This window comes from Brachycentrus maculatus, unplaced genomic scaffold (genome assembly GCF_059751285.1).
Source record: "Brachycentrus maculatus isolate JH-2025_06_01 unplaced genomic scaffold, ASM5975128v1 h1tg000294l, whole genome shotgun sequence".
In the NCBI taxonomy this organism is placed as follows: domain Eukaryota; kingdom Metazoa; phylum Arthropoda; class Insecta; order Trichoptera; family Brachycentridae; genus Brachycentrus; species Brachycentrus maculatus.
In genome coordinates, this window is record NW_028281045.1 from 488,510 (window position 1) to 513,929 (window position 25,420).

At 32.8% G+C, this 25,420-nt stretch overlaps 1 protein-coding gene across 2 annotated transcripts in view; it reads right to left on the reverse strand.

Annotated features, from left to right (window-relative positions):
* Positions 1-239: 239 nt before the first annotated feature.
* The window catches only part of Crtc (CREB-regulated transcription coactivator), an 83,113-nt gene continuing 57,932 nt past the window's right edge, over positions 240-25,420 (reverse strand). Inside the window, exons 7-12 of one of the 2 annotated variants that reach the window (XM_088267413.1) lie at positions 24,500-24,550; positions 21,906-22,010; positions 18,833-19,051; positions 4,199-4,267; positions 3,565-3,691; positions 242-2,262 (exon numbers count right to left, since the gene is read on the reverse strand). In XM_088267413.1, the coding sequence (XP_088123539.1) occupies positions 2,036-2,262; positions 3,565-3,691; positions 4,199-4,267; positions 18,833-19,051; positions 21,906-22,010; positions 24,500-24,550 (798 nt within the window). In that variant the 3' untranslated portion in view covers positions 242-2,035. Of the gene's footprint in view, positions 2,263-3,564; positions 3,692-4,198; positions 4,268-18,832; positions 19,052-21,905; positions 22,011-24,499; positions 24,551-25,420 lie in introns of both variants that reach the window. The other variant, XM_088267414.1, reaches the window with a different exon arrangement.

The following is a 25,420-nucleotide window of genomic DNA, read 5'->3' on the forward strand; positions in this document are numbered from 1 at the left end:
TATTTTAATTTAACTAAAAAATACATTATGAAAAATTGATTGTAAAAAAACTACTTAAACAATTACCACACAAAAGCTTATTGGTGAATTTTCGCAGTCTCCCCCCCAAACATGAAATATATATATATATATATATATATATATATATATATATATATATATATATATATATATATATATATATATATATATATATATATATATATATATATATATATATATATATATATATATATATATATGTATATATATATATATATATTTTGTCCGCCTCCGTAGTGTAATGGTCAGCACGCTCGGCTACCGTTCTGGAGGTCCCGGGTTCGATTCCCAAGGGGGGTAAAATAAATATTAGTGATTTTTTCACTGTAATATTTATTCAAAATTACCATGGACTGGTACCTGAAGCGGAGGGCTGATCACCTTTCCTTCATATATAAACGATCAAGATAACACTGCGTTTATATGACACAGTGCCCTATGCACCATTTGGGTGCGGATAAGGGTTTTATTAAAAAAATAAAAAAATTATATATATATATATATATATATATATATATATATATATATATATATATATATATGTATATATATATATATATATATATATACATTAACGACAACAAAAATCCCTTTTGTAAGGGTAACAAGTCCTACAAATCCTACAAGAAGGTTCTGCATCACAGTGATGGTTTGAATTACAGCAAGAAAATTCACTCGCTGATGAATATTAATAAAAATATTTTTTATCAACTTTAGGAATGATACGACTCACATTACTTGCGGTGATATTTTGCAGCCAAATTTGCACACATTTTATCTCAACAACGATTTACATATCTCCCCACTCAACAGGTAAGAGACAAGACACATTTGGAATATTAACTATTTCGGCGTACGTGTTGGTGACATGATTGAATGCATGTTATACTTCTGTTATTGCTGGATGGACACTGTCTATTGGCAAGACTGTACACAAACATGTCATCAGGCAAAGAAACTCAATAGAAATAAATTCAGAAAAAAAATGTATAAAAAGTGACAAAGTGACTCAGAAAATGTATTAATCAAATACAATCAAGAGTGATATTTGTCAAAAATGTGAAACATTTACTGATAAAATAAAGTTTTTTTTATGCACTGCCTGTACTTATTAACCCTCGACTACGGGAGTATCTTAAAATGTACGACAGTAAGAAAAACTCACATTTTACCATAAGCATTTACTAAAAACATTTTTTTAAATAAGTGCAATATGTTAAAACAGACATAAAATATCGATAAAAAATTAAGAGACACTTTACAACATCTTGAGTGTGTCCAAATACTTATTAATCTGGATTATCTCCAATTATAGGAGTTATTTTTCTAAACCAGCCTATGGCGGTTGTAAGCCCCCTAAATGCCCAGACTTCCATATTCTTCTTAATCTATGATGAGATGTCAAAAATAATAATTAAGAGACATGCTATTGGTCACTACATTTATCAAATGCGTTGCCACAGTGCTCCTCGCAGAGTGGATATCCGTTGTAAATTTTACGAATGTCCCATAATTTAGGGTTAAACAAATAAAATAAAAAAATTGATTATTATTAAACATTACTTTTTAATTTATTGTTTCGGCATTAACTTTATGGTAAGACATGTTACAATGATTAAAAAAAAATTGTAGTAGGTTTTTTTTGCTTTTTTGGACTAAGTAGAATCTACTTAGTCCAAAAATGCAAAAAAACGTACAACGAAAAAAATATCCCTTACTGTGTTTTGAGTTTGGACAGCCGATGTAGTCTTTAATAAAACTCAAGTGGTATAAAACAAGTATTTTCTTTAATCATTACTTTTTCAGTTGATGGGAAGATATTATTTTGCCAATATTTGTAACTAATGTACAAAAACAGATGCATTCCAATGTCAACAGCGGTAAGATCAGTTAACATTCCAAATGGTAGTAGAGCTGAGGGCAATTTGGGTTATGGACCGTGCTGTGAGTGTGTGTGGGTGGATGGGTGGGTGGTGAGTAGAGGCAACCCTTACTACAAGCGGTCCTGGCGGAAGACGTCCTCGGCGGTGGGGTCGGGCAGCACGTTCATGGCGGGGTCGGTGAGCATCTGGAAGCCGTCCAGGTCGATGGTGCCGAGGCTGTCCCGGAGGCCCTCGTCTTCGGGGAACAGCGGCGTCTCGTACTGGCCGCCCAGCTCCTTGCTCAGCTGCAGGGACAGCTCCTTGTTGATGTCCGACCCGCCCGTCGAGTTGGAGAAGTCTGACCAAACATCAGTCAAATTGTTGTAATACACACTTACAAATTGGAAATTATCAATTTTACATCATTTTCACTATGGAAAACTATAATATACTTACAAATTTACACTCGTAATTGTATTGAATGTAATAATAAAATGATTAACATATTGGATAAAAATGTATTAATTTTGTCCAAAAAAAATACTCATACTTTTACAATTTAATACTATAAAAATGAGAGTAAAAGATTCACACATTTCGGACGGGTATTTTTTACGCCTGTGGACCGCTGGCAACAGGATTTGATAATTATGTACCGATATGTACCAAATTTGAAACCGATTATAAAAAATGTTTCGATGATTGATCAAGCACTGGCATAAGTGCATTGAAGTCGATGGGGAGTACTTTGAAGGGGTCAATATCGATTTTGATGAATAATCTTGTATTTTTGATTTTCTGAACACATTTCGGGAACTTTTTGATCAAGGTGGTATTATTACAACAGTAGAACCACTCATTAAAATTTTAAGTCAAAATATACGTCTTTTTCTTATGATGGATTTACTATCCAATTTGCCTTGAAATATACACATAAATTTAGTACTTTGTATTTCTCTCACCTCAAAGTATGTACTTTAGTTACTATTTTATTATAATAATACGGATCATCATTATCATATTGCCTTGGCTATATGATAATGTACATGAATACCGTACAAAGTTACAGCGATGTACCTATCTCCTTGTGATCATTTGAATTAATTAATTTGGTAGTAATGAAAAAATTCATCTAGACTAATGTAATGCAATTTATGCAAATCTACTGAAGCAACAAAGTGATCAACCGCTCGATCTCAATATAAATATATACAAATATATATATATATATATATATATATATATATATATATATATATATATATATATATATATATATATATATATATATATATATATATATATATATATATATATATATATATATATATATATATATATATATATATATATATATATATATATATATATATATATATATATATATATATATATATATATATATATATATATATATATATATATATATATATATATATATATATATATATATATATATATATATATATGTATGTATTTAAAAATATATTTTTAGTGATTTTAAAACAAAGTTACATTTAATTATTAAATGGAAAATCACAAAGTTAGTGCTTTAAATATAAATTATGTGTATATTAATTATTGAATAAATTGAATTAAATTGAATTGAATAATTATTTCAAATGAACGATGTTTGTAGGATGAATCGCGTGTGGAGTACCTGTGAGTATGATGTCCGGTATGGTGGTGGGTGTGTTGGGCGCGGCGCCCGCTATGCAGGGCCCCCCGCCCGCCCACACCCCCCCGCCGCCTCCTCCCCCGTCGCCTCCGTCGGAGCCCGATAACGTCTGAAAGGGAAAAGGAAGCCCTCATTCAAAACCGGAAAATTAACTTAAATAATGAAAACCATAACTTTGTATTAAACTTAATTATAATGTCTACCAGTTTCGAAGCTAACCGCTTCTTTTTCAAGACTGATTAATACTAAAACACTGTTAGCAAAATTCAAAATATTTTGGCCGCTAGGCAAAAGAGCTTGGGTAGACTCAAGTGGCTTTATTTTTTGTGTTGATTAGCAGTTATAGCTAAAAGGGATCAGGGATTTTGAGTGATTGGAAACATATTTAATAATGGACTTTTAGCGCACACACGAAGCTTACATAATTCAATCGTTCAGTAGATGTGAAAATCATACTACAATATGTACCTAAAAACTGAGAAAGAAAAATTCTCAAATGCATTCTTGCAATCAGTAGAAATTGTGCCGCTAATAGCAGTTTTGCAGACGAGTGATTGTCATTTTTGAAAAGAGTTGAAAAATGATGATGAATCAGATCTCATTGAAAATGACTTACGGGTAAGTAGTGTGATTGGTTACTATTTCCATTGTTGATGAAACTGATGGTCGTCGCTGGAGAGTCAGTCTGAAATGTGAGACAGATAATTACTTACACATAAGATTTGTCACTATTCGCACATTGTTCACATACTATACAAGATCAATAAGAGCTGATTGATCGCTTACGAAATCTGAGATTAAAATTACAATATTTTGAAGACATAAAAAAAAGATCCTACAATTATTAGATCGTAATGTAAACATTAGCAGTATCATTTCTTAAAATACAGTGCTCGAAGTTGTAAACATGCAGAATGTGTAATGTAGAGTAATTAAAAACTATTTTAGTATAAAAAAATACACATGCCTAGAGTGAATAAACAAAAATATATGCCTAGTGCATTAAAAATATATTACAATATGAAGTTACACTTTTTGAATCAATCAATTAAAACGTCTTATGCGGAAATAATCATTTTTTTATCCCTGTAGCGGGTGTCTATTTTTTGCTTATTATATTGCGATATTTAAGGTTTATAGTGACTTAATTTTCGTTAAAGCTTTATTATAAGGAGTATAACTCGGGACTGTCCTACTCTTTAGTAAAATATTCATTTACTATGTATTTTTAGTGTATAATTACATTCACTTTATATTTTAAAATTATTAAGTGGCTGTGAGATTCATAAAATTCATAAAAACATCATAATATTGTAGGCTTATATTTCTTCTTTTTTCATCAGAAAGATTCAAAATGTATTAATGATTTATATGCTGTTGCGATTAATACGTAACGCAAGCGGAATACACCCACATCTTTCATTAGCACATTGGCGGGAAATGCTTAAAAGCGTCTTTTACATACTATTAGTAGAGCGGGAGACGCTTACAAGAGTTTTATTTGCTTACTTTAGGTGGAGCGCGAGAGACGCCTGCAAACATTGTACAGATGGGAATTGGGTTTGCGGTTACTTGTGATTAGTATACTGAGGGTCGGGTGGCAGACTGAGTATAATTGGGATGGGGGTTGATGAAAAAACCGTCCTACAACAATGTGTTAACTTACCCTTGATTAGTCCCGCATGAGATGTGTTAAAAGACTTGCGATAAATAAACTATGAAGAATAAATTTGCTTAAGAAAATAGAATCATGTTGTGGATAGTATGTACTTACGATGTATTACTTATAAAAAAAATATTATTGTGTATCTCATTACAAGGTTAATAATCACATCGCACTTTTTATTGTAATTAAACAATATTTTCATCGTAGAAAAATCACTTAAAAAAAATATATATATATATATATATATCTTGATTATCCTAAGCAACAAGTTATGTATTCCTCTTGGAGTATTACTTCTAACAAACTCAACTCTGTTTGTCTATTTGGGGATGAGTTGTTTTTGTATTTTTTTGTTCAGTTGTATAGATAACCACAAAAATAACTAATATAGTGAATGAAAATGAAATCATGGTCATTTCACATGATCAAACATGAAGAAAAACAGGTTTTTGACATCTTCAATCAGTTTTGGAATTTTTAAAATTGAGGTTGTGAAGAAGTCCACAGATGTCACTACAAGTCCCCTTTTTAAAAATAAATTTGACATTTGAATTATAAATGAGAATGCAACAACTTATCCATATTGATTTCGGATTAATTTCGTTTGGACGATAAAGTTGGTCCATACTTGGTTAAAGGTTGTTATTCGGTGTATTTAAGGTAGGAATAAGCTCGCTACAAAATAATAAATAAAATCAGTAATTGCATTTAGGAAGCTTACTTGACTCTGTCTGTCTTCATTTGCTTTACAATTATCAATATCATCAATTGTCAAAAATATCAAAATGTTGAATGCAGCAAATAAAATAATAACCATAATACTAAACACGGAAAGCGAATAACATATCAATAATAAAACAAACCACAATTTCATCTAACATACGAGTACACTCTGGGTGAAAGTACATTCAGTTGCAGCTATCGATATGTCCATACTATCAGTAACCCTTTCGTTTCAAATGTGCAAGGAATTATTAGTCAGGTAAATCTGAAGTCATAAACTTATGATGTACGAGGCGTGTTTTTTTTTACTACAGTTTTGAAATTTCGATGCGGCAGCGTTGTGGTCTGTGTATCTATATTTATTGAATAGCCACAGACGTCATTGCGGCATCAGTCAATCATATTTACATTTGCTTTTGCGTATTTAAAATGTCTCTGCCGATAGAGAATCCCGCTGACTGTGAATACGGATATCTCTTGGCTGAGAAGGATTTGATCATCCACTATACAGCCCAGATCTAGCGCCCAGTAATTACCATGTGTTTCTGCATCTGCAGAAGCATCCATATTTCAATCAATTGTGGATGCTTTGCCAAAAAAGCATGTCGGAGGTCAGCCACAAAATATATAGTCATAGCCTAAAAACGGCTGTGTTGCAGTGGGTATCAAATCAGGCAGCAAGCTTCTATCATGACGGATACAAAAGCTTGTAGTTCGATAAGACAAGTCGCTCACTCCTTTCAAGAACGTCATAAATCGAAAATCATCAATTTTCAGTTGTGCGTGTTTTCGGAATGCCCAGAAAATGTACTACATCCCAGCAAAAGAGGCATATTTTAAACTTCGTATTTACCCGCTACAGAGCAGAAAGTGTTGTTTTTGCATTTTGAATAAAGTGTATTGTTTAGTTATTTTTTTTAAATATTCTAAATATTTTTCAAATGGAGAAAAAACCTTCAGATTTTATCTAAAAAGATCTATTGCACAGTAAAAAGTTCAAAGAGTGGCTTGATATTTATTTTTAATTCATTGTATTATATTTTTAAACTTTAAAAACGTTCTCCTGAAAAATCAAGTATTTTGATTTATGACGTTCTTGAAAGGAGTGCGCGAAGTGTCATAATGTTGGTGGTATTTATGTTAATAAAACTGAAGTCTTTCATGTACAAAACAAAATTGTTTGAAAAACTTAACTTTTTTTTAAAGCATAACAGTATTTATTTTTAAAAAAACACACTTCGTACAATATTATTATTTTAAATATTACTTACGTAAGTTTAATATAATTTATCAATAAGAAGAAAAAAACAATTTTCCAGTTCCCTTATTTTGGTTGAAATTCACACGGCAGATTACTTATATATATTATAAATTATTCGCTGGTCCATTTTTTTAAAATACAATTTAAAATTTAGTCCCATATTTTGAATTGTTAATTTTTTTATAGTTTAAATATATCATTTCGATGTAAAATAAAGAGATGTTGAAGAATAAATTCCATTTTAAAACACGCTCATTTCACAAGTAGAACGATTGTCAATCATCTGGAAAGTACTAAACTACACTTTTGATCGAAATAGAAATAAAGTTAAGTATTATTTGAGTGTAACTCTAAAAATGGGAGCAATCGAAGAGGTCGGGTTTGTAAAAGAGTGTACTGAACTATGTGTGGATATTGTTGTTTACTGTTAAATGTTCATGCAGACGCTAATTGCTATTGAAAAGCAGAATGTGACGCATATAAAATGCAATTGTGTATCGGGAAACACTACCAAGCAATATGCACAATGAGAAAGAGGTATAGAGAATGAGAGAACACAGCAGATTGATAAAAAATCAATAAACAAAGGAAGATAAAAAAAATCTGTCTGGAGCGTAGCGGTTGAGAAAAATATAATCATCTATCTGTTAAATATTAGGTAGTTCCAAAAATAATGGTCGGTTTTAACATTCAACTTCAATGAAATAAATATTTTAAGTAAATAAACTAATTCAATCATTGTAAGAACCATACGAATCACAATCCTAAATATTCTTATTGCATTAATTGATTCGGCAATTATTATCCCGCTATAATCACATTTCGAGATAGATGATAGCGGGGTTTGTTGATAATTTTATAAGAAAATTATATGGATGGCGGTGGTATGGAGAATATGATGGAATTGTCAGAGATTCTCTCGGAGGCGGCGAATTCAAACTCCGCGATCACGCGGATGAAGACTGAAACAATCCATCTCTCCGTGGACCGAGAGGCCACGGGAACATCCGGGGATCGGGAACTCCATATTACGCGCCTTGGATACCGAGTATGCGGGAGATGAAGGATACCACGTGTCACAGTAGATTTGAAGAAAAAGTGGTATTTACTAAGTAAAATTTTAATTAAAAAGTAAATATTCTAGTCTGTAGAATATACACCTGGCAGATTAAAATCAGTGTTTTTTTCTTCGTGTAATTAAATTAAATATTTTTTTAATGTGTTATTTAATTACATCATAGTATTTCTTTTATCATATTTATAAAATGACAAAAAGGTAACAGAAAGCTCCCTAAACCTATTAAATGTTGCAGCATTCAAAAGTTTAAGGGTTCATTTACAACCATAAATACATGAAACATAATTTGAGAGTATGGATCGTTTTAATACCCAAATATTAATGCAAATGATGATCTATTACACCTCAGGATTGAAAGAAAAGGTTGGATATGGCAAAAATAATGAGATTCTACTCTCTGCCTGAGTCTCTTTGAATCCATTTATATCCAAGACAAATATGTACACCAATTTTGAAAAATCTAAAATGACTATTGCATTACAAGACAGGTTGCTTTTATTATTGTACGATAAAAGTTTTCAAAATAAAATAAAACTTAAAAATCATTTACGAATATTAAAAAACCATATATAAAAAATCTGTAAATATTGTCCAATTACTCTATTTTGACAATTTGAAGGAACAGTACGAGAATAAACATTAAAAAGGTTCTATTTTATCAGAGAACATGCATTTAATCCCATTTTTTCCCATTTCTTACATAATTCAATAATAAGTTTATTTACTCTAAGCACGTTACACATTGAATTGAAAGGTTAGCATCGGCCATTACTTTCGGAACAACCTAACAATATAAGAATGGAGGCAAAATTATAAGAAAAATATCTGTTGAAAGAGATTGGAATAAAGAACAAGATTGATGGATATCTTCACCTGGACTTGGGTGGTCCAAGTTACCCCGGAATCCAAGAGACTCTGCACCAGTTGTGCCCAGTCCTTTAGCCAGATTGCATTGGACACACACAGACCATCATATATTGGGATACGCTAACATGTCAAGTGTCGGTGTCATAGTGTGCGTTGTCGCGCGGCTATATCATGTTCAACTGTGGTACTAACTTTATCATATACAGTGGAACCTCTCGTAACAAGCATAGTTCGTTCCAGGATCTTACTCATTAAACGAAACGCTTTATGTTAATTTTATGTTGATGCTCACAAGTTAATGTCGTGAAAAAGGGACTTGACCTTTCTCTGTAATTCGTTATGCGAATGTCGCTCGTTAAGGTGCAACTTTTTCACATTTTATCTGCTCGATATGGGAATTACTCCTTATGAGAGGTTCCACTGTACTTGTTTAGTAAATTATCTGTTACTTTTTTTGTCTATCATGAGTCATGTAATCATGGACAACATGGCCGATGCCCTGATCAATATTTTGAAATATACATATTTACTACCAAAATTACACAACAAAGTTTTTAAAAATATTAATTACGTAAGTTAAATATTGACAGGCTTTTTTTATTAAATTTGTAATATTGGTTGATGTACCAGTACAGTGTAGGTAGCAATGTCCAAAGAAGGAAAACCTGTTGATTAGCCTAGCCAAGTGTATTCAGCGGTGAACTGTCACCATATCGCACAAAGCATCATAATTAAATTCCTCACTTGTGAGGGCGAGAAACTGACACGGTTTGAAGAGCAAAGATTACCACAAGGCATTTCGTATGTGCTCGGCATAAGGAATTCATAATAGGCTGTGCCTTCACGGCCTAAAATGATCGCCATGATTGTCATCCAGAGGAGTATTTCATTTTTCACTATTTTTTTGACCAGAGTGGCGTTGTGGCATTGATTTTTCATGTGAGTGTTACATCATTATGATTAATCATACAAAGGTAAGAAGATCAGCCTTACACTTCTAGAAATATTAAAGTTTATTAGGTATTCACATAGTCAATTTGACGATTAGTTTTTAACCTACCCGGACCTAAGTGGGGGATTTGAAATCCCCCTAAAATAACTTGGTAATTTTTCAAAGAATTTGATGCATATTTTTTTTGTAATCTTTATAATAATACTTTGGCATTTTTGTTTAAAAATATTCATAATGTGTGATTTTCAATTTATGTTTTGATAAATATTCCCGCGATCTACAGTCGATATGTGATCCAATGGTGGAATGGTTCGTGTCATCAAGTGTTGTTTGAGACATTTGATTTATTTCACTCTAACTATTGCATGCCAGTTGTAGCTGTGTAGTTCTTCCATATTCTTCTGATCAATCACGTCAATTCGCAGTCAGTTGATTTGTGATCATGATACCGACAACGCGGCGTTTGTCCCAACCTTCGATTATTATTACATTCAATATTTCTATAATTACGACTGAGGTCCTCAAACACGGAGGAAGGTTTATGACAGTGTGCTTATTTCGAAAATCTTTCGAAAATCGCTCACTCCTTTCAACGTCATATATCAAAAATCGTCAATTTTCAGTTATGCATGTTTCCGGAATGCCCAGAAAATGTACTATATTCCAGCATAAGCGGCATATTTTTAACTCAATATTTACCCGCTACAGGGCAGAAAGTGTTGTTCTTGCATTTTGAAGAAAAGGTATTGTTTAATTTTTTTTTAATATTCTTAATATTTTTCAAATGGAGAAAAAACATTTAGTTTTTACCTAAAAAGATCTGTTGCACAGTAAAAAGTTCAGTAAGTGGCTTCAAATAATGTTTTTTCTCCATTTGAAGTGAAGTGGCTTGATATTTATTTTTAGTACATTTTATTGTATCTTTAAACATTAAAAACGATCTCCTGAAAAATCTAGTTTTTTTATATGTGACGATGTTGAAAGGAGTGAGCGAATTGTGAAAAAAGCTGAGTTGATATTTTAAACTTGATTTTTATCCACAGTCAAACCTGATATAGTATAAAGCAATAGTATGATATAGTATAAAGGGGCCAAACACCTTTAAAAATATTTTTATTAAAACACAAACTCTGATTCTCGGCTTTCAATAAATTATTATAGATTTTGATGTCACCTATTCATGTTTGTGTAAAGTGATTCATAAATTACCTAATGAATTTTGTAACAATCTTCTAAATTGGGGTAATTTGATAAATTCATTTCTCAAATCATTGAGAATTAGAATATAAAAATGACAATAACTGCATGAACAAAATGATGTACTGAAATTTCATTTACTCCTGCAATTTTACTGTGACACAATTTAGACTCGACTGTGCAGTTGTTGTAGGTGAAACCGCTGGTGAGCTGTTAACCGAAACTACAAGGTGTATCTGTACGTACGGGATAGTCTAGTATTTTCTTATTGCTAATTAACGAATAACCATCGGTTAACTGTAAATAAAATATAGAGTAAATGAAGGCTATATAAACTGCAAGTAGTTGTATTTTTATCTTCAAATTCTCAAAGGTTTACAGAACACATACATATATCCCTGGTTTTATGTAATAGATTTTACTAAAAAAATTAGCACTGAAAACTTGCCTAATGATTTCGAATCACGATATTACTATATATATTTTAATTGAGACGAAATGGCTTTTGGCATTTATGTAGTAGCAATTTTTCATCGTAGTAATGAAGTAACATTTAACATTGGAAATTTAGCACTGACATTTGTGGAATAGATATAAAAACACCTTTGTTCTTTCTTCTGCTCCACTTTTTCATCATCATTAACTGAAAATGGTTCTAAATAGCACATTTTGTATTTCAGTTAAGCATTTCTTGAATGCTTACACTACTGTTACGAATATCCACTTAAGTTGTACTAAATTATATATTTCAATCGTTATACATTCCCAATGGTGCATAGGACACTGCATTTTCCTGAAGTCTCCTCGGGAATTGAACCAAGGATTTCCGGCACAATTACAATATGGAGGCCAATAAAATGATTTATGACAGCAATATTGAAAAATACTGTTTTCCAGCTATCCACAGTATTATTAGATGCACACATAGATTTTTCTCTATACATATATTCATTTAACAAATGATGTTTCAATCAATTTGTAAAAATAGATATCATGTATTTAAAATGTTGTTGACATTTTGACTGTGTTTTTAAGTAATTTATGCAATTTTGGACGTCTTTTTCTTCTATGCGTGTCATGTCAAGTCCCCCCGACGTCAACTATAACTTTAGAGTAATAATCCTTGTCTTGGGCAGCTCTAAACAGCACTTAGACGGTTCTGATCTCCGTCCAATCTCGTATATTCCGGAGCCAGGGATCTGTCTTGTGCTCACACCTCGTCGACCCTCTATTTTGTCTTTTATGGGTAGGTGTTATAGCTCGTACTTCTCTCCTCTAAGCGCATGCCCCATATAGGGGACACCTTTGGGATTTTGATTTTTTGATTTCTGGTGTTTTGGACTACATTTGTTATTTTGTAGATTATTACATACGCATTATATTTATAGCCGCAAAAACTCATGTTTGTAAGCAATAGGGTATTTCCATTCAGGAGGAATATTGGATTAAACATTCTCTAGATATATATTAAATGATGTATTAAGGTTCTCTCAATATTCATAAAAATCCAGAATATTGAAATTTTCATTTGCAAAATTTTCTTGTGAAAATACAGCATTTTACTAAGTGTCCTTCTTAAACTTGTTTAAATCTAGTAGTTTTGTATTTATTAAATCTTCCTCAGATCCCAGATCTGGATTTATTAGTTTTAATTTTGATGCCAGACAGGGTTGTCACAAACCGTGAAAAGAAATGATAAACATTGTAATGATAATTTTCCAAACACATAAAATGGGTCTACACATAACGAGGGATAGTTGTCCCATTCGCGACAAGATCGCAAATGAGAAAGAAGGAACAGAGTAAGCCAAGTAACTGGTGTACGGGAGAATGAGTACCAGATGGATGAAGGAAATAAGGTGATGACTGAAATGATAGTCTGTAACAAGTGAGAAGATATCGCTCACTCCTTTCAAGAACGTCATAAATCAAAACTTGTCAATTTTCAGTTGTGCATGTTTTCGGAATGCTCAGAAAATTTACTATATCCCAGCAAAAGAGGCATATTTTTAACTTCATATTTACCCGCTACAGGACGGAAAGTGTTATTTTTGCATTTTAAAGAAAAGGTATTGTTTAATTTTTTTTTTATATACTAAATATTTTTTAAATGGAGAAAAAACCTTCAGGTTTTACCTAAAAAGATCTGTTGCACAATAAAAAGTTCAATAAGTGGCATGATATTTATTATTAATACATTGTATTACATATATATTTAAACTTTAAAAACGTTCTCCTGAATAATCAAGTTTTTTTTATTTTTGACGTTCTTGAAAGGAGTGAGCGATATGTTGCTAACACAGGCATGTAATTTTGTATGACCCTGTATACTGTATAATTGTAGCTATAATTAAAGCCATCATTTTGTATTGTTTGGCTTTATTTGAAGTTATTAATCTATTCTTTGTTTTTTTAAGCATTTAATATTGTTATAGATGCACAGTAAAAGCTTGTCCATTTGATGGAAATTAAAAAAAAAACAAATAAAGTTTTAATATTAAATGTTAAAATTAAACACTGATTTTTTGTCTACTAAATTATGTTTTATTGTTAAAAAACACATAATATTTTTTTGACAATTGTTTCGTCTTGTTATGGCATTTTCAAAAGAATGTGAAGATTAAATGGACTGATGGTAAGGACCATATAAGGATATAGCTTTACAATTCTAGGTACATAAATAACAGTTTTGACATATGCAGTAATAATTTACTGGAGACAACATCGTTTGAAAATGCCATAACAAGACTTTTTTTTACATGTTTTTTTAACAATAAAATACAATTTAGTAGAGTCAAAAAGATTTTTTGATTCTAAAATTTAATACATTAATTAAATTGGAGATAAAATAAAGTTTTAGAAATAAAACACAAACTTTTTGCGTATATACTGATTTCATAAGCAGTGAATGAAATACCAAATATCCTTCCATTGAAACAACAAAATATATATATTTTGCTTTTTTCATAATTTTATTTAAAAATTCAGAGTAATTTTTTTTTTCAAATTTTGAATTAAGGAAAGCTTCATATGAAAAAAGAGAAGAGAGAAAGGATTTTTTTTTAATCATCACACAATTCAAATAAGCAAACTTTTACTGTGACTATATAGTCCCTGAATGTGAAATTGTATGTGTGAAACTGTGTGTGTGTGAAATTTTAGTTATTTAGACAGAAATTAAAGGATTTTTTCTACATCAAGTGCACTTCATATGGGGTGTTTCTGTAATTCTTCGCCCATTCAAAACTTGTCCACCATTTGGTTTAAAATATGATTTAAGATTTGATTTTATTTGATATTTATTTTTTTCGCTATTAAATTGAGGTTTTCAGTAAAATTATTCTATAGAAATTCCAACAAGGAATATTTTTTCCTTAAATTTTAAATACTGCATTGATAATGAATGCAATGTGCAAATACAATATTTTTTGGAACTTCTTAAATAATACTCAAATATGAAAAAACATCACATTGTAAAGTTATTGCGTTGACTTATGAATGTTTTTTTTTATAATGGTGATCTCTATGGATTTTACTGATAGACTAGTTTTCATGTTGTTTGGGGTTATGCAATAGTTATGCAATAGGTTATGCAAGATTTAAAAAAGTACCCTTAATACGATTGTAGCGCTACAAAGGTACGCTACGATCATAGTGTTTGTACAATGTTCCCAGATGGAGATACTACCCAACAATACATTTGTATGTCAGTATAATTATACTATGTGAAATTAAGTGCATGTATCGGATTAATATGGCTGGATTCTCGCGAGCTTCAGATTCACTAATGTAGAGTTGGATTTTGTCGAGTTACGCGCAACATTATACACAAACACTACGGTGGTAGCATACGTTGATATGAAAATGTGAGTAGGAACGTAGCGCTACACCGTGCGGACCCATCGCCGGTGGAGATTGAACATTGTTGCGTGTGCCCTCAATTTTAAAACATGAAAAGTTACTGTGGATATGTCACGATCTGTGCTCTGCTATCTTGTAAAAGTGTCGCTTTATATAAGGATATAATGTGTGATCGTGGACACATAACATGACTGGCACTGTGAGAGTAGTAAACTAGATCTATGGATACGAGTATCAGCTAGGTATGAGTAATGAAAGCGGGAAGCACACTGTCCGATTATAATGGCCACACAACATCGGTCGGGTAAGGTCGGGTCAGATTGTCTGCGGTCGGGGGGGGGGGTCGGGGGGCGACAGCAAGCAATAGTATGGGAACACTCACCACTCCCTATATAGCGTGTCGGATAGTTATTGAAGCACAGAACAAAAGAGAAAACACAACATGATGTTCGGAACGGCACACAGTAATAATTTATTCTAACAGGTTCTAGCCTTTCCACCATTATTTGGTCGATTCATATAGCGAGTATAATGCCAACAATGGAATGAAAAGGAAGTTTAAAAGCGTCCATTTTTCTATGTACAATCCGCTCAGATGAAGAGACATCCGAGAGTAAAACGCAAACTAGTGCAAAAAACAATTTCAAAAAGAACATTACCACTCTCAGTGCACAGATGAATTTCAACACTCATCATTCATAGCTAATTGTTTCAATAAATGAACTTTTCGGGTTTTACTCTCCGCATACTGATCTCATATTTTGTTGCATTTACTACATTAACCATATCCCAGAAACAATTTGTAAACAAGAGATTTGAGCAAACAACCCCCAATAGATTTGTTTTTCTTTATTGGCTTCACGAACACCAAATGGCGGAACCAAGAATACAAGGCACTGGTACCGCAGTTTTACATTAATTGCAAATTGCTTCAGAAGTCACTTCAGAATAACTTCTTCTGACCTCTAGCTGCACTCAATAATGCATAGGGTGGTGCCATATTGAATTGACACAATGTTAAATTGATTGTTAAATATATAAGGGCAAGGTGATCCGTCCTGCGCTCCATACCAGTCCAAGGTTAAATGAATAATAGATACATTTATATTGACCCCCCTGGGAATCGAACCCGGGACCTCCAGCATGGTATTCAAATGCACTGACCACTACACTATGGAGATGGACAAGGGATAACTAATTAAGTGTTAGAGTGATAGACACAGATTTTGTTTCATTAGTCGGGAATTGAACTCTTACAACATAAGTGTGTATAAGATAAATTTAAAGCAATAAATTATTTCAAAATTGGATTTAGTTTTAAAAATTAATAAATCCACATACCCTACGTAAAATGACCTAACTGCAAATGTGTTATTTTAAATGATTTTTTTTATCCACATATTTGTCATAAATATTATCTTATTTCTAAAAAGGATATAAAATACTAGCATTAATACTTCACGTTATCATAATCCAAGTGTAATACTTGCAAAAAATATATATCGTGAACATACTGCCAAAAGTGACGTGAAGTTTTGTAAATTTGTTGAAAAAAAAAAACAAAATTTTCAAATAATTTGTATTTTTTTGTTTAAAAAAAAAAGGATTTTTTTTTCATAATTTTTTGTATTTTTCCTGTAATTTTACTTAAAATTTCAAGGAAAATAATTTTGAGAATTTCCAATTTCCAATTTCGTACGTATTATCAAGAGTTTTGTATGAAAACTCATTAAAGGGACCGGTATTTCTAAGTACTTAAATACAAATTAAATTACAGTTGTTCTAACTGTTAAGCTTTTACTGCACTTTTGCAAATCAATATCCAGTTGCTTAGAGTGCAGCATCAGATAATGTTGCATTATTTGAATTGTAAATGTAGGTGCCAGTCCAAGGTGATATTATGTTAAATTTTACAGTGCTAAAACACTTTTCACTGGGTATTGAGCCCGAGACATCTAACATGGGAGGGAAACACATTAACCGCTATACTATGTGGGTGCATTATGATTTTTTTTGAAGTCATTATTATTTCTATAAAGGGAGGAAGTGAAATGAGTAATTGTTTTTTTTTTGCGATGATAGTGTTTTTCTGGGTTAATAAGCTATGTGTCAGTATCATTTCTTGAGAAACAAAGTAAGATGATAGCATAGAAACACATCACGTAATACTTGTACCAAATATGGCAAAACCCCCCTAACAAATTAAGATGTTAGCATAGAAACACATCAACAAATTAAGATCTTAGCCTAGAAACACATCACGTAATACTTGTACCAAATATATCAAAACCCCCCTAATGTTGAGATGTACCTATCTGACCTATAGATGTACCTATGCATTATCGGAGGGAACATTACAGGGGGTTAATTTTTTAAATTGTATTTTTACACTTTAACCAGCGGAAATCACTGAAAGAAGTTATTATTAAAAATCATGGTCGGGAAAGGTATTTCTACCTATGTATTCGGTCGATTGATGCTTAAGGACGGGAAGGGTATTTTTACCTTCTGCGCCGGCCTCATTTCAAAGTCAGAAAAGAAGGAATTACATGTTTTTATACGAATATTATGTACCAATCTCTTATGGCCTTCACTACATGTACATAATTATCAAATCTTGTCGCCAGCGGTCCGTAGGCATAAAAAACACCCGTCCGAAATGTGTTCAATTAAAATACAATTTAAAAACATAAACCCTCTATAACATTCTCTCCGATAACGCGGGACTTATCTCTGTCTGTATGTTCCTAAGATAGCGTCGACATAGATTGTTTCACATTCCTATACACAGGACCAACCTGTCGATGGTTATGCCGGTAGGAAGAGCTACCGCTATGTTGAACAATATCTCTTTGGATATTGATCTGTTCCATGTGTCTGAAGGAGTTTTCCGAAGCGGGATTCTTCTACACTTTTAGCAATAGTATTCTCGCTTATTTTCTATATTTGTTAATGTATACAATTTAAATTTAAGTTTGTAATGAGTATATTAACTACAGTGAAACCTCTATCAATCGTTCCTCAAATAATTGTTTTCCCGGATGTGTCGTTTATATCTTCTACCCCGAATTCATTTTATACAAAAATAGATCGCGTCAATCGTTTCTATCCACCATTTTACCGCATTCATTGTTTGAATTATGCTACATATTTGATATAATTTGTCTGTTTTTTTTTTAATTTTCCGAACTTTGTTACATTTGACGACAATATTTCAACGTGTGGGATACAGACTATCGAAAGCTTGTGTGTTGGATACAGCAGAAGAGATCTGAAAATCTTTGGGTTCTGTTCAACATTGTATTTTTTTTAATGAATACATTTATTAACATCTAAAACTTGTATTCTTGAAATTTCCACCTACTAATGGTTATGCAGATTGGGAGGACGGTATCTTTACTCGATCGTATCTCCTTGTGTATTGACTTCTTTATCCCGCATTCATTGTTTTCCCGCATTCATAGTTTATTTCAATAGGTCCCTTTAAAAACGATAGATAGAGGTTTCACTGTATAAATAAATAAATTAAAAATCTCAACATTGTGGGGGGGTTTAATATACAGAAAAACTGTACCAAGTTTGATGGAACTCGGTGCTTATAGCATCCGAACTGCCCTGGGATAGTGAAAATGTGAGATTGTTTACCATGGAGAACTGCTCGAAGTGGTGCTGTAGCGCCTGGTTGATGTAGTAGTTGTCGGCCTGCGCGTAGGTGTCGTGCGGGCTGTCCCCCCCGCCGCCCGCGCCGCCCCCCCCGCCCGGGCCCCCGGGGCTGCTGCCCGGGCTGCGCGGACTCCGGTAGCCCCCGTTGTTGCTGGAGGACACCTGCACCGGCGACACGCCCATCTGGTACGAGTCGTTAGCCTGGTGGGGACGAGAACAGGAGATGAGTCACGGGGATAAAACACAGTCTTGACACGCTTCGTAATGGAAAGATATTTCTAACTGTTCGGTCCATTGATGCTTAACGACGGGAAGGGTATTTTTACCTTCTGAGCCGGCCTCATTTCAAAGGCAGAAAAGAAGATTTTATATGAATATTATGTATTTAGTCCACCTCCATAGTGTAATGGTCAGCACACTCGGCTACCGTTCTGGAGGTCCCGGGTTTGATTCCCAGAGGGGGGTCTGATAAATATAAATGATTTTTTTCACTCTAATATTTATTCTATATTACCCTGGATTGGTACCTGAAGCAGAGGGCGGATCACCTTTCCTTCGTGTGTTAACGATCAAGATAACACTGCGTTTATATGATGCAGTGCCCTATGCACCATCGAGGTGCGGATAAGGGTTCGAATGAAAATTAAAATGAAATTTTGTAATTACCAATCTCTTTGATAAGGTTTTAACTATATGTACATAGTTACCAAATCCTGTTACCAGCGGTCCGCAGGCGTAAAAAATACCCGTCATAAATGTATTAATATCAACCTACTTCAAAAAAAAAACCCTTATCCGCATCCCAGTGATGCACAGGGCACTGCGTCATATAAACGCAGTGTTATCTTGATCGTTTACACATGAAGGAAAGGTGATCAGCCCTCCGCTTTAGGTACCAGTCCAAGGTAATAGAATATTAAATAAATATTACAGTGAAAAAATCACTTATATTTATTTTACCCCCCTTAGGAATCGAACCCGGGACCTCCAGTACGGTAACCGAGCGTGGTAACCATTAATTACATTATGGAAGCGGACAGAATTATATGTAGCCGAGCGTGCTGACCGTTACACCACGGAAGCGGACTACTTAATGATTTTAATTTCAATTTCATTAACTGCTTAAAATAAATTTTATACTTCAATATATGTATCTGGATATTTGTTAGTTTGATGTTACCCTTAAAAGGCGAAACAGCTGTCACAAAAATATATTAACACATTGTTTGCGGGAAACACTTAAAGCATCTTTAACATTCTATTTGTAGAGAGCCGGAGACACTTGTAAGAGTTCTATTTGCTTACCTTTGGTAGAGTGCAAGAGACGCCAAAAAACACTGTACAGATCGGAATTGGGTTTGCGGTTACTTGTGATTAGTATATGATCCTAATTTGTAAACTAATTAGGGTCGGGGTTGATGAAAAAACAACCAGACAACAATTTGTTAATAGTAGATTAAGGAATTCTACAAATTAAATGCAAATTCAATAAATAAATGTTTTTGTCCATATTGTATTGACCATGCTTTTGAACTGACAGTGTTTGTGGACGGTGCACGTGTCATATCGCGTTAACCCGAGCACTGCTCGCGTGTTTCCACTTGTTCGCATTACATAAGATAAACAACTGACCTGAGTTTGGCAGTTGCTACCTGACGCTAGTAACAGTTTAGCTAGCTTAGTAGTTTCTTCGACGCTTCTTGTTAAAAACTTATAAAAAGTATTTTCAAAGTTTGGAATCGGAAGAGGAGTTTTCAGATCAAGACCAAACTGATCAGCCTGAATTAGACGATTGGACGGAAATCAATATTTATACAGATATTCCAACACCTTTGACTCTGTTTGAATTTATTGGTGATTCTTTAATAAATGACTAAATTTTATCATTTCCAATGCATATATAGTTTTATAGGTCCACTCCATTTTTCTCTATGCTGCTGAAACATGGACTAAAAAAACAGCAGAAAGGAGAAAAATTGATGCCTTCGAAATGTGGTGTTGGAGGCGCATGCTCCGAATTTCATGGACAGCTAGACGCACCAATGAGTCCATTCGCCAGGAACTACGCTTGGATGGCTTGACTCTGGCCAATATCTGTACCCGACGGATTCTCCAGTTCTTTGGACACGTTGCACGTGGCAACGAGGATAGCCTGGAACGACTAGTTGTGATCGATAGCCTGGAGGGAAAGAGAGGGAGAGGAAGATCCCCACACGATGGACCGATCAAATTAAGGCAGCAGCAGGCACTCGGTGGTTGGAGCGCTACGTGAAGCGCAGTCAAGGGATAACTGGAGAAGAGTCATTGCTTCTGCAAGGGTCACAACCCTCAGCAATGAGGAATAAGACGGAGAAGAAGAATAGTTCTTTAATAATTTTCTTGATTAAAATATGTAAACTCTTCAAATAAAATAAGCCAATATTTTTAGTTTATTTTTGTGAAAAAAATATGAGCGTCAAGTGGTTAAATCTAACTAACTAACCAACTAACCATCACACTGCTTCCCTGCAGGGATAGGCACAGAGAATAGAATGCCTCACCACTCTGTCTTTGCAAACATTCTTCGCCTCTTCCACGTTCATGCATCTCCTCATAATTTCAAACCCTTATCCGCACCCCAATGATGCATAGGGCACTGCATCATATAAACGCAGTGTTATCTTGATCGTTAACACATGAAGGAAAGGTGATCAGCCCTCCGCTTCAGGTACCAGTCCAGGGTTATATGGAATAAATATTAGAGTAAAAATCACTTATATTTATTTTACCCCCCTGCGAATCGAACCCGGGACCTCCAGAACGGTAGCCGAGTGTGCTGACCATTACGCTACGGAGGCGGACAAAATATAATTACCTATGTATAAGTACCCCATAATTACCCGTCGTTTATTTTATGGTTAAATCTCTTAGTAAAATTGTATTTTTGCAGTATATTTGTTTCTTAAGACTTCGATATAAGAACCTGCATAAGAATTGAGAGTATCAAAATGCTATAAATTTAGGCATAAAATTAAGAAATATTGTAGTAAATTTGTAAGCATAAATGTATACTCACAGTAGGTGATGGCATATTGATATTAGAATGAGAAGAATGCAACGAGGGAGGACTGCACTGCTGTTGGTAGCTCCCTTGCATCCACGGGGACTCTAATGTTACTCCCTGAAAACAAAACAATACAGTGCACATCAGAGAAGGAACTAATCACTCCTCCATTTGTGTCCAGGAATATTTTCATTAATTGATTCGGCAGTCACTTTGTGGTAAAACCTATCAATTTTTAATTAAAAAATTACTTAGTAAATACCACTATTTCTTAAAATATCCAGGAATATTCTCTACACCCTGTTCTGTTTAAAGCAAAGGATGGAAATAATTGTAAAAAAATGATATCCTGCATCATCAGCTATGTTGACAGCACAAACTTTGAAATGCATGGATATTGTTGGCTTTAACAATTGATAATAAATAACAAAAACATATGGACATTTTGACAAATGGTACTTGTAGTGAAAGATGAAAAAAATATGAAGTAAAATAGGAATAAAAATATTTTTTCACAATTTTTTTTTACACTTATTTCTATCTCTAAAATATCGATCATTAGATGGAACAATGAAGCGATTCAAAAATGCCTTTTCTTAGTTATAATACTCTGAAAAAATGTGAATGGATATTATTGAATTTTTGTTTTTCGGATCATTATTATTAAATGCACAAAAAAAAACATTCATTTAACTCTCCATCTTTTTGATATGCCATACTTTATTTGCATTATTTTCTTGAATTTTGTTTAACTTTTGATAGGCTTTTATTTGCTTCAACCGATTTCAGTGCACCATTCACTCTGTTCCTAGTATTCGCTTTCCTTTCTATATGTTTATCAATCTTTTCATCCCTATTAAATATACTAATATTCCTCTGAACTGGTATTTGAAGAACAGGACTGTTCACTTTGGATTCATATGTTTGACAATTTCGCATTGCATATTATAACTTCAAATGCCTCTTCTGAAAAAAATCTAAATCCTGTAAATGTCACAATGATATTGAAGAATATAATATGTGTCACCTTTACTCATATTTCAGTGCAAATTTCAACCATACTAATAACACAGACTGACTTAAGTGGGTACTGTATTATATAAACTAACTAAAACTATATTAGTAAACAAAGATTACAAGTTAGTATTAATACAGTGCTCATTGCAACATATCAGTTCTTCAGGAATATATTAATATAATATACACATATATACAATAAAAGTCCGTTAATTCGAACAATTTTTTTTTGTCATTTTCAAAATTTAATTTTTATAATAAATTATACCAATAATTCCAAATTTTGCATATTTTGTAATTTTCAATGTTTTCCCTGAAAAGTATTTATGGATTCTAATAACTTGAAATTATCAGTTGGCAGCCTTAGCATTTATTGCTAAACCGCAGGTACAAACACAAAAAATTTGTGCATTCTTATATTAGATTCAAGTTTTGTACTGACATTTCTTGGTGGAACTGCATTTTATATAATAAAACAACTATATAGTTTATCCACTTTTATTATATTTGACCAGTGAATCCCTTGTTCAAGTTGAAGTATGTGGTTATTCCCAAAATCCGAAAACTAACTTACATAAACCCTGATCTCCTAAATCAAATAAAGCTTAGCGTGCGTTAAGAGGTACTAGGCAAAAATCTATATTCACAGTATTTTTACATAATGCAAACTATGCCATTTTCTCTCCGATTCCGCGGCTTCACATGTTAGCCAATGCTTTTAATAGTATAGATTTATTTAATATATTGTTATCTACCTTGAAGTCTGTACTTTCTCAGCATTTCTTCTCCATGTTATAATGGATAAATTTAAACGTTATGTTTCACTCTCTCTCGCTGATAGTGTGTAAAGGAGACATGTATTTAACAGTGCTTACAATTTGTTATTTTATTATTATTTTATGTTTAAGACTTTTTGTCTCTCTATTAGTGTATTCATTAGTGTATTTTTATATTAGATACTGTATATATGTATTATGTTAAAGGCATTAGCCATTCAATAAATAAATTAATAAATTAATGTAAGAGTGACATTGGTATTTTTAGGTTTATCTAAAAAATACCTTGTACTATCCACGGATGAAATTAGAAAACAATGTAAAAAATTATATATTCATTACATTACATACTTTATCTAAATCTCTTTGACCAATTTAACTTTTATATGAAATTGCCTGATCGTATTTTTTTTATTTAAATTTACTGATTTAAAATACAATCAGTTAATAGTTTTGAAAGGCGTTGTGCACTACAGTAGAATCGCGATATAACAAAAGCAGAGAGGCCAAAAAATATTTTTTCGTAATAACGAATTCCCACATATAACGAAATAAATTTTAAAAATCATACTAGGTATGTATATGTTACGCACTGTCGCAAAAAAAAGTTTCTAAATAGAATTTACACTTTTTTTGGCATAAATGCGCTTTGCAAGACTTCTGCAATTTGCGATTTGAATTTTTTCGCAAAAATTTGGTCTCTTGAATATCGAATTAACGGACTTCTATCGCATATACAGGAAGCATGCACAAAGTAAAAAGAGGGGTTAATGAAACAATAGAAATAAGCCAAATCATAAAAGAACAACAAACCTTGCTGTGATGAAGGTACCTAGCATTTGTATTTGGCACAGACAAGTGACTCTGAAATACACACCAAACATGAACTAAGAGACAAAGCTAAAAACATAACAACAGCAAAATAAAAGATAACTCAACTTGACAACAAAGTAAGCGGTAAACGGTTCAAATAACACATCAATTACAAGGATCTGCACAGACACAACAACAAAAAACTAACAATTCAAAGTACCGTAGAACGGGGCTACTTGAACTTTGATGTTGTTCTTGAGCCCAGTACAAAAAAGAGATTTTAAATCTGTATTTGGTCTACAATAATGAATGTATCGTGACAACAAGTGTCACCTGTCAGGGAAACAATGAATCATGTCGATACGTTCATTATTGTAGACCAAATACAGATCTAAATATTTTTTTGTACTGGGCTCAAGTAACACATCAAAGTTCAAGTAGCCCCGTTCTACGGTACCTACTTATTTTTGTGTGGCAGACAACTAGGGGTTATATTAAAACAATTTTAAAGTGAAAATATCACTAATATTTATTTTGACACTCCTGGGAATCGAACCCGGGCCCTCATTGCACAGTAGCCAAACACGCTAACCACAACAGTGTGGAAGTAGACTTAATAGTGTGTCGGGTTGTGGTCCCGTGGTTAGTGTCGCAGACTCTAAAGTCAGAGTTTCTCGGTTCGAACCAACTCTACCACAATTTGATACCTATTTCTAATAATGAGCCGCTTAGGCTCACAGAAATAGTATGAAATTTAAATATTTGTGTAATTAATAAAAACACAAATATTTATCTTTTTAATAACAGATTTATTAAAAATCAAATAAAACGAGATAAATTATTTTGTCACCTTTTCTAATTAAATTAGGTTTTAGATAAAAATCTTGTGGGGCATTGCAATACATATATATATACATACAT